General features: G+C 38.5%; 1 protein-coding gene across 4 annotated transcripts in view; it reads right to left on the bottom strand.

Annotated features, from left to right (window-relative positions):
• The window catches only part of ZNF385D (zinc finger protein 385D), a 953569-nt gene that overhangs the window by 223800 nt on the left and 713806 nt on the right, over nucleotides 1–15963 (bottom strand). For all 4 annotated transcript variants that reach the window (XM_036851515.1, XM_036851514.1, XM_036851517.1 and 1 more), the window contains one exon: nucleotides 8492–8634. In XM_036851515.1, the coding sequence (XP_036707410.1) occupies nucleotides 8492–8634 (143 nt within the window). The remainder of the gene's footprint in view (nucleotides 1–8491; nucleotides 8635–15963) is intronic.

The following is a 15963-nucleotide window of genomic DNA, read 5'->3' as shown; positions in this document are numbered from 1 at the left end:
CATACCTCAAAATATCACTGGAAGGATAGATACAAAAGCCAATGACCACACGGATTGTCACTGAAAAGAGAACTGAGTGGCAAAGGAAGAGTAATAAGGGAAAGTTTTTTGTTCTCATCACAAAAATAAAGGAAAATATGTTACTTGGTCACATTTTGAATGATAGAAAAATATATTACCTGGTCAAAGAGTACACAAGCATTAAAACAGAAAAGTACTGTGTGGCGTGCAATTGTTTAGCCTTTTATTTTCAAGCCTAGATATCCTGTATTTAATTCATTTTGTGTTTGAGGGTCCTTATAAGTAGGCTTGACTTTTACAATTTTTGGTTCACAGGAAGGTGTAGGGCTCAGCAAACATGCTTACATACCTGTTTCAGCATGAAGACATATACTGAAAGATTTAATAACCCTATGTTTCTTAAGATGCTTTTGTTGTACAAATATGGTGCACTTAAAGCACAGAACTGGCTAGAAATCTGCTACATTTGTCTTCAAAGGGCAAGGAACTTAGCAATCAATACCATATTTACTATGGTATTTTTCACCTGCAAAATTTCCACACCTTCTACCAGTTGTGGATAAGAAAGACAGGTTTATTTTTCTACCCATAATTTCACCTTGGCTCCCTACCTATTTTAGTGACAGCAGCAGTTGTAAAAACTTCGTAGGAAGTTACTGATGTGTAAACTGAATTTAACTGACATCTCTCTGAACCAAACAAATGGAGATGTAATTAACACTGTTTCTGTAACTAATCCTGGCTGAGGGAGGGGAGCCATCCCCACAGCTGGAGCAGGTGACAAAGTACAGAGCCACAGGGGCGAGCAAAAGTCAAGAATAATTTTTGAAAACACAGGAGACAAAATGTGCCAGTAAATATGGTAGTCTTCCCATTTTAAAGATGGAGGAAATAAAGATCCTAAAGGCTATATATCCGAAGATAACAAAAAGTTGAATTTGAAATGTTCTATTTTGAGTTCTGTATTTTTGTCATTCACCTCTAATATTATAAATGCATGTTTAACCTGTAGAATAATCTCTGTATGTTAAGCATATTTAAATTTGTCCTTTTAGAGTCCTAAAGTGCCTCATCAACATTTTCATGGCAACAGCCATTCTGGACTCACATGAAATAGTTAATGAAAAATACAAAGGACTGATTTTAGAGTACATTCTATAGGTAATCACTGGGATTTTTACATCACTGTCCTATTATATAATGGGAGTAAATAAATATATGAGCCAACATAAAATTATAAATGCATATTAGGGGGATGGCTTGATGCTATGTTCCCTTATATTTCCTAATAATTGTGTAAATTAATAACTTCAGTTAAATAGAAATAATCTAATGTATGAAGCAATGAGTACTTAGATTTTTAAAATTTTCATGGAGACATTTCCTCCAATTACGTTTCATATGATACAACTGTAATGACTATTTCTCCTCTATTAGTTATCTGTCATGCATTTTTCCTATCTATCTATCATCTATCTATCATCTGTCTTTCTTTCTATCATGCATCTATCTACCCTCCACTCATTCATTCAAGAAATGTGTGTTGACAGACATAGAAAACAAACTTATGGTTACCAAGGGGGAAAGGGGGTGGAGGAGGGATAAATTAGGAGTTTGGGATTAGCAGATACACACTACTATATATAAAATAGATAAACAACAAGATCCTACTGTATAGCACAGGGAACTATATTCAATATCCTGTAATAAGCCATAATGGAAAAGAATATGAAAAAGAATATATATATATATATCTGAGTCATTTTCCTATACAGCAGAAAATAACACAACATTGCAAACCAACTACATTTCAATTTTTTTAAAAAAAAGACTTGTATATTGAGTCTTTGTGATATCCCAGGCTCTATAACTTAATGAAAGAGATAAATATGGAACCGATTACAGATCCCAAATTAAACCTTAACTTTTACCATATAGCTTTCCTTGGCCATCTCCAAGTCACCACTCCTTCCCTTGGCCTCAGGTAGCACTTATTTTCAAAGGACTTTATTTAAGGATTTAATTACTGAGCTCTTTATAGAACGTTTTAACTATTTCACTGCATGCTTGCATAGACCTTATTGTCTAATGCTTGCATAGACCTTACTGTCTAATGTGGTGTTTTTATATCTAGATGCTTTACCACCTGCTGATAGAAAAGTATTTTAAAGAGTGCTGAATCAACTGGGTTGATGCCATAGTTACAAAGACGATTCCTCCCACTCCTCTTGTTCTTCCTCTTCCTCCTTCCCTGCTCCTCTTCCTTCTTCTTCTTTTCAACCTTGTTCTTGTATTTCCAGGTCTACTAGAGTGTCAGACAGATAGCTGGTGCCTAACAAATGCCCAGAGAGTGAATCAGTGAGTAAGAGATAAATTACCTCTTCTCCCTCCTCATCCTCTCTGTTATATTTATTAGTACTCTCCTTACAACAGATACTTTTGATGGAGCTATTTATAGGAGGCACATTTTTCAAACTATAGAATTATTCCAGTGGTCTCAAAAGTTTGTAGAATGAAGAAAGCATTGAATGAATAAACGAATGAAAAACTCATTCCTGTATTTTTCTCGCCAACAATTTGGAGATTGTGACACACATAAAAGCTTAAAAATTTTACAGCAAAATTTTGCTTTTAACCAGTTGGGATGCAAGTGATGATTTCAGGTACATGGTCCATACTAAGCATTCAATAAATGGCACCTATGACCAAAGTCCTGAACAATGTCACCCTATAAGGAAGGCTCCTAGTATTTCTGGGAGCTAAAGCACACCATAGAAGGATCATGCTTGGGGTAGAGCTGCAGCTACCAATAACTTCAAATGTCCCCAGTGCCCCACCACACATACACCAAAAAGCAAGTTCCACAGTGGCAGAGACTTGGCCTGTTAGTTTTGCTGTTGAATCCCAAGGGCCCAGCACATAGTAGGCCCTCAATAAATATTTGTTGAGTGAATGAAGGGATACTCTGCAGAAGTGTTTAAGAAGTGTCCAGTGTATGTAGTCATTCTTCTGGCTTTCCCTCCCTCTACCCACATATGTTCAAAATCTCAGGCCCTATCCCTGAACTGCTAAATCAGAATTTGCATTTTAACACGATTCCCTTGATTCTTCACATGCATCCTAATTATGAGAAGCACTCCTATAAGGCACATCAAGTTCACTTTCCTGCCCCCCCCCACCAACTGATAAAACTTCTGAACCCAAACTAATGTCACATTCAAGTTTATATGGCGGGTTGCTTGTAGGGTCAGTGTTTCTGAAAAATAAGAACCGGAGTCAGATGCTAGGATTTGATCTCTCTTTCTCTCTCAGCCTCTTTCTTTTCCCCCTTTCTTCCTCCCCATTTGCTCCCTCTCTGGCAATGAAGTCATATTACACAGAGGAACAGCACAGAGTCAAAATTTCTATGCTAATTTACTTTGTTTTTTTTTTTTTTTTACTGTTAAAGAATATTAGCCAGGGCAAACTGAAAAGCAAAATAGTCATCTCCTGTATATGCACACCTTTCTGCCTCTTTGCACTCTGCATGACCTCCTTACACTTCCTTGTGAATCTTCTGGAAGAGACAAGACTCAATACTTGCTGAGTATCTGGCTTATGCAGGTGCACTAGGTCGAGCTTACTCATTTAATCTTTATGCCAACAAGAAATACAGTCATGGAAAGGGAGCACGGAGTCAGGTTCACTGTCAGCTCCCATCAATATATCCTCCAAAACTTGTACTTTTCAATGACATTCTCAATGTTCATTATTGTCATGACTACTGAGCAGAATATGAAGAAAATATGTTAAGAGACATGAAAAACAAAAAGGCAGTTCAGAGACCTTTGGAGAAAATTGTCAAGGAGTATAGCCATTTTTTACAGGTTAGCTCCAATCTAAACAATATCCCAAGGTCTTACCCAAGCCCATTCTCTGCTTCCATTTCCAGCATTTTAAAACTCAGCTACCTCTCTGATAACAAACCTAAGAGATAGTTAGCCACTATCCTTTTATGGAACAGGACACTGGGGCTCCAATGGACTTAGCTTCTTGCCCATGATTGCAGAAACTTTTAGCTTTTCTGATTCTAAATAGTCCTTTCCATTCTGCCATCATGTCAAGTCTTCTGTTGGCAACTCAGCACTGCTTCCGCTCTTGTGTGCTCCCCCTTACATCCTAAGGACAGGAATCCTGAGGTGTACGTTCCCACAGATCTTGGCCAGCAATTTTCAGCGTAAGAGCCCACTAAATACTCGAGATACACATCTTTCAGATATCACATTAGTGAAGTTGTCTTATCGTGTCCTACTGGGTGGCACATGATTTTTATTTGCCGAATTACAGATGATAACACTGATCATTTGAGTAAGATGGTGCCTGCTAGGTTTCTCCTCTGTAAAGTTCCTTTTTTTATTTGTAATTAATAAGTATTTGTGTGGAAATATCTGGAGACTGTGTAAATATCCTGTTCCCTATCCCACTCTCATCTACTATGCTTATCACCCATTGATGTCCCTTGGCTGAATAACTTTAATGTTTGCCAAATACCAATTTTTTATTTTCATTTTTCCTCCTACATTTATTCACAGGCATTCTACTGGAAATAAAAGCTTTACCTTCTCTCTGTTTAATTATATCTGTGTGGAATCATGGATTCATATTTTGTTCAATGGATTATAATCTATTGTTCTCTTTTTTAAAAAAATCCAAAATCATGGGATTTGGATGAAAGTAACTGGGATTACTGGGCATCCTGTATTTCTGCAACTTCCCGACTCCATGAAAGCAAGTAGAAAAACCAAGAGCCAGCAACAGCCTTCCCTGACCTTTGCTTGCCCAACACGTTCAAATGTTTTTTAAGCATCTAAATCCTTCTATTAATTCCCTTCCTGTTAGCATGCCTAGAATAGTTTCTATTTTTCTCATCAATCCCTCACTAAGACAAACATAAGGATAGCCTTGCACTCCTGTCCTTGAGCAGCCATTCTATCCTAGACATCATTCTCTATAAAAGAACCCATATTTACAAATACTTATTTGTCAGCTTCTCCTTTATAAACTAAATTATTTCATGGCAGAGGTCATAACATAAATTTTGTTATCACTATTCCTAGCACATAGAAGATGCTTGTTAACTAGCAGTTGACTGAATGGACCAAGCTCATACTACTTAGAGAAGAAATATTTCATTACTAAATACCATTTACCTATTTCCAGGATTGGTTCCTTTCAAGAAATGCACACGCAGAACGGGATCACTGAGATAAGAATGGTCCTAAGCACTGAAACTCCAGTGAAGAGATTGAAGGATAGAGTAGGGGTATATGAGGAATTAAAGGAAAATTTCTCTTGTCTGAAAGCTACTGGAATAACCAGAGATACAACATCCCAAGGTCAAGGGAATGGCTTCTGTTGCTATTCCTTAAAAGTTGGCTTTAAGTATATTAAGGGATCCTAATGATTTTATTGAATGTCCTTTTATATATCCATAGCCCAGGTCATATCCTACATCTCTTTTTCTTTCTCTCCTAACTATGTGTGTTTTTTTTAAACAGATGTTTCCTGATTCTTCCTGACTCACGTCTGAACCCAATGGTTTATACTCTTATTTAAGGACAATAATCTCAGATATTCACGTATGTATTTTGTTACATGTATATACTGAAATTTCTTTCCTTTACCATTCTGCCACACTTCATCCCAAATAGACCATTCTATACTCATATCCTCAGAGAAGAAATATAACAGGAAAACAGTTTCTGATCACCATGGACTTTGTTTCAAAAGGTCAGATGAAAGAAGATTGTGGGGTGGGAAAGAGGTAATAGCAGTGTGGCACGTCTAGGCAGGAGGTACCACTAAAGCCTCACCAGTTTGTGTGTCCAAAGTCAAGAGTTTGGGCCTAAAAGGCCATGCTCACTAGGGGCTCATCATACCATGATTGCCTATGTGGACACATAACTTGATGAACACAGGAAGTCTCCCACCAAAAGCTGGGTGGATAATCTGTTAGATTCTAGAGCCTCAGCACATCCTGAAACAATAAAATTTCACTTCCCTACAGACTAATGGAATGGGCTTTTGAGCCAGAAATAAAATCAACTTACAGCAATAAAATGTTACATTTAATAGACCCTGAATTTGTAGATTGAGAATCACACCTGCTACAAAATCAAGAACTCAGGCTGTTACTTAAAGAGATGCTCTGTATCCTAATTCTCAGTCCCAAACTACCAGATTTGGGGCTTTGCAACCATTCCACTCAGTTGGAAACAAAGAATGGCTTAATCCATGACTGGCTGCAGCTTGACCAGCACTAGAAGGAACTAACCAACAGGTGGAGGAACAGAGGGTCTCTTGGTTTAAATGGAACGAATAACAACACAAGTCCAAATTGATCACAGAAGAAAAAGAATCAAGTAAAACTTTGGCAATCAGTTAGTCAATGAACTTCCAAATTCAAAATAAGAAGGATTGACAGGCTATTTATGAATAGAATACCTGTCATTAAAACAGTGATTGTTAATGCTGAGCCCTGTTCTAGATGATTTAACCCACATAATCATGACCGCAAGCCTACAAAGTAGGTTATTAGTCCCATTTTACAAACAAAGATATCGAGATACATAAGGATTATGTGACTCACCCAAGGTCATCATGATGGTGAGTAGCAGCTCTGACTTGAACCCAGTCAGTCTAGCTCAGAGTCCAACTTGACCACCATGCCATGCTGTCTTTGCCCACAAAAGCTCAACTATTTTGAACGGGATAACCCCAAAGGAAGAGATTAGCAGGTCCACTCCCTTTATTTTAAAGATGAGGAAACAGTACCAAAGAGGATTAAGACATTTGCTCAGCATCCTGTGGCTCAATATATCACTCATCTTTGTTTTATGACAAATAATACTCATTGTCAATCAAATTAATCATTTTGCTTTAATGTTTCCCAAAGGGCAAATCAAAAGTTTAAAACCCAGCCTTTGACAACCTTCCAGGAATTGTACCTCAGCTTCTCTAAAGCTGATATGAGACATGAGTGACAGAAGGTCAAGTAGTCTCAGAGGTCAGGTAAAGCACCCTGATGGATCATCTCCGGGAGGCGGGAAGCAAAACGGTGCCAAGAAGCCACTTAACAGTGAAGCAGGCAAAGAGCTCAGAGAGAGGAAACCCAGGGACTTTACTGTGTTCATTCAAGAATCAGGAAATTTGATTCTGAGCCATTTTTTCCTCTACACTTATTGAAATACCTAGAATTAGAAACCTCTACTCTGGAAATATGATCTTTATGCTGCTCTATTTAGGTTCCATCAATTTCAAAATAATATTCCTATGGCAAATCCTTCATGCTCCCAAAAGCAAAGAAATCACTGATTTTCCCCTGTCCTTTAGTAAAGGATAGCATGTAACTGTACCATCTCCTTGGCAGGTCCAAAGTCCCCATGACAAAGCATGATTAAAATAAATAAGACCCACTTCTGTCTCCTGAAGGAGAAGGATCTAATTGTGGACAGATTTTTTTAAAATCCGTCATGGGGGTAAGATATTGCAGTAAGAAATCTGTTTTATTTAGGTCACCGGGCATTCAGAGACCTTGCGTCCTAATCCCCTTCACCTTGGTTGTGTTGACATGTCCTGTCATTGATAAACTCAGACCTGCATTATAACAACTGTTGAAAGCTGAATCAGATGATATTAGAAAAAAATGTCACTTACTGGCTTCTAACGTTTTCAACCCTTATTTCTATTTCCATCCTAGGAATATTCTCACTGCTTGTACAAAAAAAGATGATAAATATGAGGAATCTGTCCACTTATAAAGACATGCTTAAGAGTGAAAACAGGGGTAAGTAAGTATTGAACTTTTGTTGAGAAGGCTGTTGACAAAGCCCCCAAAACAAGGTCATTTAAGAAAGACTTAAGTTGAGGAACTGTGCCTGAGCAGGAAGAAAAAAAAATGAAAATTCTTGGTACCAGAACCCTACATTGTTTTAAGTTAAGAGGGAAAATGTGCTGTATACATGGAATGTATCTCTAGTGTGATTATAAGGGTCCTCTTTATTAAATCAGAAAAGAAGTAACAGATTTGAAAATTAAAGTAGAAAGTCCAGAGAGAAAAAACACATGTTTAAGTTTTTAGACATCTACTTGAATTTGAATGCTCTCTAACACATTCATTAAATTTCAATTAAATTGAACTTGGCATGGAAAAGAAACTAATAAAATGGTTAGTGTTGTCCAAAAAGACACTAAAAGGGAGACATGAATTCATGATCAACCTAATCAGATTACATCTTTTTTCATTTTCCCTTTGAAGGAGCCTGGCCCTGGGGACCTTACACAACCAGGCAGACAACTAACCTTGTTGTGCTTTCAGACAAGCTATGGAACAAAGCATAGAGTAAATGAGAGGTAGTGAACAGCTCACTCCTGGCCCTTAAGGTTTTCCAGTACCTACCACCCTGGCATATGCAGATGATGTGGGACTTACCGCATTAAAATTGGGGAAGAGGTTGACTGCGGCCGCAGTGTCAAGAGGAAAGGGAAGAAACGGTTTAATATCCAGCGATGGTTGCAAAGGAGGGGCTGGTGGACGGACCAGGGCTGGGAGAGCGGGGCTCTGGCATGTACCACCTGCACAGAGGAGAACAAAGGGAGTGATCAGGGACATGGTGCATATAAAACACACAACACACAAACACCAAGGTCTCTTTTGAGACCAAAAGGCCAGCTTTATGGGTCACTGGAAAAAACAAGACATGGAGTGTATTGACCTCAGCTGGGAACCGGCCAACGAGCAGATGTGCCATTAAGCAGAGAAAACCAGTTGAGCTGCTCCTTTATCCCTCTTGGATTATAACTATCTGGTTACGTAAGGAATTGTTAACATTTCAAACATTTCATACTCCCCAATCCATCCTTCTTTTCCTGCCTACAACCTGGACTGAGTCAGCTACAAATCTATAAGCAACATCCCTTGATTCAAAGGGAAAACCCCTCCAATGCTCCCCCAGCCCTCTTTGAAAACGAACTCCTGCTCAAAATATGCATGCAGTCTGAGGGAATCTTTTACAGAACTGCTCTTTTCCACCGCGTCCAAAACTCTGGCAGCAAGACGACATGAACCTGGCACAGAAAAGAAACTTAACCGCAAATGCAGGCAGCTGTACCTTACTTCCCTGGCAACTGGAGGGTTAAAACCAGCAAATCCAGCTACATATCATGTGATCCCTGAGCTATTTAGCACCCCTGTGGCTTTAAACATTCAAGACTAGCTGCCCCCTTCCTTCCCAGTCATGAATAGGTGGAATTTAGAAGGTCACCAATGAGCAGGGAATGGAATATTATGGCAACACACACAGCTCCTTTGCATACCAGTGGGCACAGGCTGTTTGCAAGGGACTCCCACCTCTGCCCCCTGTTCTAGGATTCCACTGCATTCAGAAGCTGAAAGGAGCCCATCTCCCTGTTATGTCTCTCATACTTTGGTAACGTTCCAAAACATCAATTGGCTGTTAATTAGAGGCTGTTTGAATCCTAGGAAACTGTTAAAATATGCCAACATTCTTCTAATCTGAGAGGCAAGCAACGGACTGTAAAAACCTGCTGGTGAGAATCCAAGAAGCATGAGGAAAACAAAATGCACTAGAATTATTCCTTTCTCATGGAAAAGAATTCTAGGAGACAGAAAAGAGAAGATGGCAGAGTAGGAGGATGCGAAGTTTGCATCTCCTGACAACTAGGGCACCTACCAGGTGCTGGTGCAGGACCTCAGACACCTAAGGGGACAGGGGGAACCCCCGATGAGTGGGTAGGTTGTGGAGCGGAGTGAGAGCGGAGGAGAAGTAGAGGTGGGACGGGACCAACATACCTGAGGGGCAGCTGGGGGAGGGGAGGGGCCCACTCACTACGAGGGGATCAGGGGGACATGGAGAGATGTTCCGGGTATCGGAGGATCAGAAGGGAACATGGCCAGCATTTCCTCTGCCCACTCGGGTCCTGGACTAAACCTCCACACACCGAGGCCCCCTCCAGCTGTGTGGTGCTGAGCCTAAGCCCTGCCCCCCACACCCCCAGGGCCTTTTCTGGCTGCTTGGGTCCTGAGCCTAGGTCTGCCCCCCACCTAAGCCTTGTCACCCCGCCTAAGCCCTGCCCCACCTAAACTCCACTTCCCACAGCCAAGGCCTTTTACGGCCTTTTTTTTTATTTTGCTATTGTGGTTCTCTTCTACCTTGTTGTTGTTTCATTTATACATTTATTTTTTATAATATATTTTTTATTTTTCTAATTTTATTTTACTTTTATTCTTTGTTATTGTTCTAGTCCTTTTTTTCTTTGGCTGTGCCACCTGGCTTGTGCAATCTTGGTTCCCAGGCTGGGGGTTGGGCCCGAGCTCCTGTGGTGGGAGCTCTGAGTCCAAACCGCTGGACTAACAGAGAACCTCAGACCCCAGGGAATATTAATCGGAGTGAGGCCTCCTAGAGGTCCTCATCTCAGCAACAAGACCCGGCTCTACCCAACTACCTGCAAACTCCAATGCTGGAAGCCTCAGGCCAAACAACCAGCAAGATAGGAACACAGCCCCACCCATCCAAAACAAAAATGAGATGACAAAAAAATATATTACAGATGAAGGAACAAGGTAAAAACCTACAAGACCAAATAAATGAAGAGGAAATAGGCAACCTACCTGAAGAAGAATTCAGAGTAATGATAGTAAGGATGATGTAAAATCTCAGAAACAGAATGGAGAAAATAAAAGAAATGTTTAACAAGGACCTAGAAGAATTTAAGAACAAGCAAACAGTGATGAACAACACAATAACTGAAATTAAAAATACTCTAGAAGGAATCAATAGCAGAATAACTGAGGCAGAAGAATGGATAAGTGAGCTGGAAGATAAAATAGTGGAAATAACTGCCATGGAGCAGAATAAAGAAAAAAGAATGAAAAGAATTGAGGACAGTCTCAGAGACTTCTGGGACTGCATTAAATGCACCAACGTTCGAATTATAGGGGCGCCAGAAGAATAAGAGATAGAGAAAGTGTCTGAGAAAATATTTGAAGAAATTATAGTCAAAAACTTCCCTAACATGGGAAAGGAAACAGCCACCCAAGTCCAGGAAGCACAGAGAGTCCCATACAGGATAAACCTTAGTAGAAACACTGGAAGACACATATTACTCAAACTAACAAAAATTAAATTCAAAGAAAAAATATTAAAAGCAGCAAGGGAAAAGCAACAAATAATATACAAGGGAATTCCCATAAGGTTTTCAGATGATTTTTCAGCAGAAACTCTGCAGGCCCGAAGGCAGTGGCAGGATATATTTAAAGTGATGAAAGGGGAAAACCTACAACCAAGATTACTCTACCCAGCAGGATCTCATTAAGATTCAGTGGAGAAATCAAAAGCTTTACAGACAAGCAAAAGCTAAGAGAATTCAGCACCACCAAACCAGCTTTACAACAAATGCTAAAGGAACTTCTCTAGGTGGGAAATAAAAGAGAAGAAAAAGACCCACAGAAACAAACCCAAAACAATTAAGAAAATGGGAATAGGAACACACACATCAATAATTGCCTTGAATGTAAATGGATTAAATGCTCCAACCAAAACACATAGACTGGCTGAATGCATATAAAAACAAGACCTGTATTTATGCTGTCTACAAAAGACCCACTTCAGACCTAGGGACACATGCAGACTGAAGGTGAACGGATGAAAAAGATATTCCATGCAAATGGAAATCAAAAGAAAGTTGGAGTAGCAATTCTCATGTCAGACAAAATAGACTTTAAAATAAAGACTATTACAAGAGACAAGGAACGACACTACATAATGGTCAAGGGATCAATCCAAGAAGAAGATATAACAATTGTAAATATTTATGCACCCAACATAGGAGCACCTCAATACATAAGACAAATGCTAAAAGTCATAAAAGGGGAAATTGACAGTAATACAATAATAGTGGGGGACTTTAACACTCCACTTACACCAATGGACAGACCATCCCGACAGAAAATAAATAAGGAAACACAAGCTTTAAATGACACAATAGACCAGACAGACTTAACTGATATTTATAAGACATTCCACCGGAAAATGGCAGAAAACACTTTCTTCTCAAGTGCACATGGAACATTCTCCAGGATAGATCACATCTTGGGTCACAAATCAAGCCTTGGAAAATTTAAGAAAATTGAAATCATGTTGAGCATTGTTTCCGACCACAATGCTATGAGATTAGAAATCAATTATAGGAAAAAAACTGTAAAAAGCACAAACACATGGAGGCTAAACAGTGCACTGCTAAATAACCAAGAGATCACTGAAGAAATCAAAGAAGAAATTTAAAAAAACCTAGAGACAAATGACAATGAAAACACAATAACCCAAAACCTATGGGATGCAGCAAAAGCAGTTCTAAGAGGGAAGTTTATAGCAATTCAATCTCACATCAAGAACAAGAAAAATCTCAAATAAACGATCTAACCTTACACCTAAGGGAACTAGAGAAAGAAGAAGGAGAACAACAACAAAAAACCCCGAAGTTAGTATTAGGAAAGAAATCATAAAGATCAGAGGAGAAATAACTGACATAGAAATGAAGAAAACAAAAGCAAAGATCAATAAAACTAAAAGTTGGTTCTCTGAAAAGATAAACAAAATTGATAAACCTTTAGCCAGATGCATCAAGACAAAAAGGGAAAGGACTGAAATCAATAAAATTAGAAATGAAAAAGGAGAAAAGGAGAAATTACAACTGACACCACATAAATACAAAGGATCATAAGAGATTACTACAAGCAACTATATGCCAATAAAATGGACAACCTGGAAGAAATGGACAAATTCTTGGAAAGGTACAACTTTCCAAGACTGAATCAGGAAGAATTAGAAAATATAAACAGAACAATCACAAGTAATGAAATTGAAACTGTAATTTAAAATCTTCCAACAAACAGAAGTACAAGACCAGATGGCTTCACAGGCGAATTCTATCAAATATTTAAAGAAGAGCTAACACCTATCCTTCTCAAACTCTTCCAAAAAATTGCAGAGGAACACTCCCAACCTCATTCTATGAGACCACCATCACCCTGATGCCAAAACCAGACAAAGATATCACAAAAAAGAGAAAATTATAGACCAATATAACTGATGAACATAAATGCAAAAATTCTCAACAAAATACTAGCAAACAGAATCCAACAGCACATTAAAAGGATCATGTACCATGATCAAGTGGGATTTATCCCAGGAATGCAAGGATTCTTCAGTATACTCAAATCAATCAATGTGATACACCAATATTAACAAATTAAAGAATAAAAACCATATGATCATCTCAATAGATGCAGAAAAACTTTTGACAAAATTCAACACCCAGTTATGATAAAAACTCTCCAGAAAGTGGGCATAGAGGTAATCTACCTCAATATAATAAAGGCCGTATATGACAGACACACAGCAAACATTATTCTCAATGGTGAAAAACTGAAAGCATTTCCTTTAAGATCAGGAACAAGACAAGGATGTTCACTCTCACCTCTATTATTCAACAAAGTATTGGAAGTCCTAACCATGGCAATCAGAGAAGAAAAAGGAATAAAAGGAATACAAATTGGAAAAGAAGAAGTAAATCTGTCACTGTTTGCAGATGACATGATATTATACATAGAAAATCCTAAAAATGCCACCAGAAAACTAATAGACCTAATCAATGTATTTGAAAAAGTTGCATTCCTATACACTAACAACAAAAGATCGGAAAGAGAAATTAAGGAAACAATCCCATTTGCCAATGCAACAAAAAGAATAAAATACCTAGAAATAAAACTACCTAAGGAGGCAAAAGACTTGTACTCAGAAAACCATAAAACACTGATGAAAGAACCCAAAGATGACACAAACAGATGGAGAAATATACCATGTTCTTGGGTTGGAAGAATCAATATTGTGAAAATGACTATACTACCCAAAGCATTCTACAGATTCAATGCATTTCCTATCAAATTACCAATGGCATTCTTCACAGAATTACAACTAAAGTTTTTACAATTTATATGGAAACACAAAAGACCCCGAATAGCCAAAGCAATCTTGAGAAAGGAAAATGGATCTGGAGGCTCCCTCACTTCAGATTATACTACAAAGCTACAGATATCAAGACAGGATGGTACTGGCACAAAAACAGAAATATAGATCAATGGAACAGGATAGAAAGCCCAGAGATAAACCCACACACTTATAGTCACCTGATCTATGACAAAGGAGGCAAGAATATACAATGGAGAAAAGAAAGCTTGTTCAGTAAGTGGTGCTGGGAAAACTGGACAGCTACATGTAAAAGAATGAAATTAGAACACTTCCTAACACCATACACAAAAATAAACTCAGTATGGATTAAAGACCTAAATTTAAGACTGGACACTATAAAACTCTTAGAGGAAAACATAGGAAAAACATTCTTTGACATAAACCACAGCAAGATCTTTTTTGACCCACCTCCTAGAGTAATGAAAATAAAAACAAAAATAAACAAATGGGACCTAATGAAACGTCAAAGCTTTTGCACAGCAAAGGAAACCATAAACAAGACAAAAAGACAACCCTCAGAATGGGAGAAAATATTTGTAAAGGAAGCAATGGACAAAGGATTAATCCCTAAAATATACAAACAGCTCATGGAGCTTAATATCAAAAGAACAAACAACCCAATCCAAAAATGGGCAGAAGACCTAAACAGACATTTCTCCAAAGAAGACATACAGATGGCCAAGAGGCACATGAAAAGATGCTCAACATCACTAATTATTAGAGAAATGCAAATCAAAACTACAATGAGGTATCACCTCACACTGGTCAGAATGGCCATCATCAAAAAATCTACAAAAAATAAATGCTGCAGAGGGTGTGGAGAAAAGGGAACCCCCCTGCACTGTTGGTGGGAACGTAAATTGATACAGCCATTTTACATTCCTTAAAAAACTAAAAATAGAGCTACCATATGACCCAGCAATCCCACTCCTGGGCATATACCCTGAGAAAACCATAATTCAAAGAGACCCATGTACCTCAGTGTTCATTGCAGCTCTATTTACAATAGCCAGGACATGGAAGCAACCTAAGTGTCCATCAACAGATGAATGGATAAAGAAGATGTGGTACATATATACAATGTTATATTACTCAGCCATAAAAAGGAATGAAACTGGTTCATTTGTAGAGATGTGGATGGACCTAGAGTCTGTCACACAGAGTGAAGTAAGTCAGAAAGAGAGAAACAAATATCATATATTAATGCATATATGTGGAATCTAGAAAAATGGTACACATGAACTTATTTGCAGGGCAGGAATAGAAACGCAGACATAGATATGATGCGTTTCTGATGAGAACAGATATGATATCTGATGAGAACAGATATGTGGACACAGGGGGGCAAGGGGAGGGTGGAAACATTGGGAGATTAGGATTGACTTATATACACTACCATGTGTAAAGTAGATAGCTAGTGGGAACCTGCTATATAGCACAGGGAGCTCAGCTCAGTGCTGTGTGATGACCTAGATGGGTGGGATGGTGGGGGTGGAAGCGAGGTCCAAGAGGGAGGGGATATATGTATACATAGAGCTGACTCACTTCGTTGAGCATGAGAAACTAACAGAACATTGTGAAGCAATTATACTCCAATAAAAATAATAATAATAATTTTTAAAAAGGACAAAAAAAAAAGTGAAGAAAGACTCCTGTCTGTGTCACTTCCTTGCCTGCCATCTTGTTTTTAAAACAAAGTAGAGTGAGATCCCATACAAATTATCTTTACAAATCTCACGATCAGTTCTCGTCAACTGCACACAGACCATCATCTTGCCCTTCATCAGTTACCTGAACAAAGGTCAACATTTAAAAAATGATTCTCCACTGCTAAATCCAATGCTATTGGAGCAGA

This window comes from Balaenoptera musculus, chromosome 4 (genome assembly GCF_009873245.2).
Source record: "Balaenoptera musculus isolate JJ_BM4_2016_0621 chromosome 4, mBalMus1.pri.v3, whole genome shotgun sequence".
Classification (NCBI taxonomy): Eukaryota; Metazoa; Chordata; class Mammalia; order Artiodactyla; family Balaenopteridae; genus Balaenoptera; species Balaenoptera musculus.
This window is presented reverse-complemented; position numbering and strand designations above follow the sequence as displayed.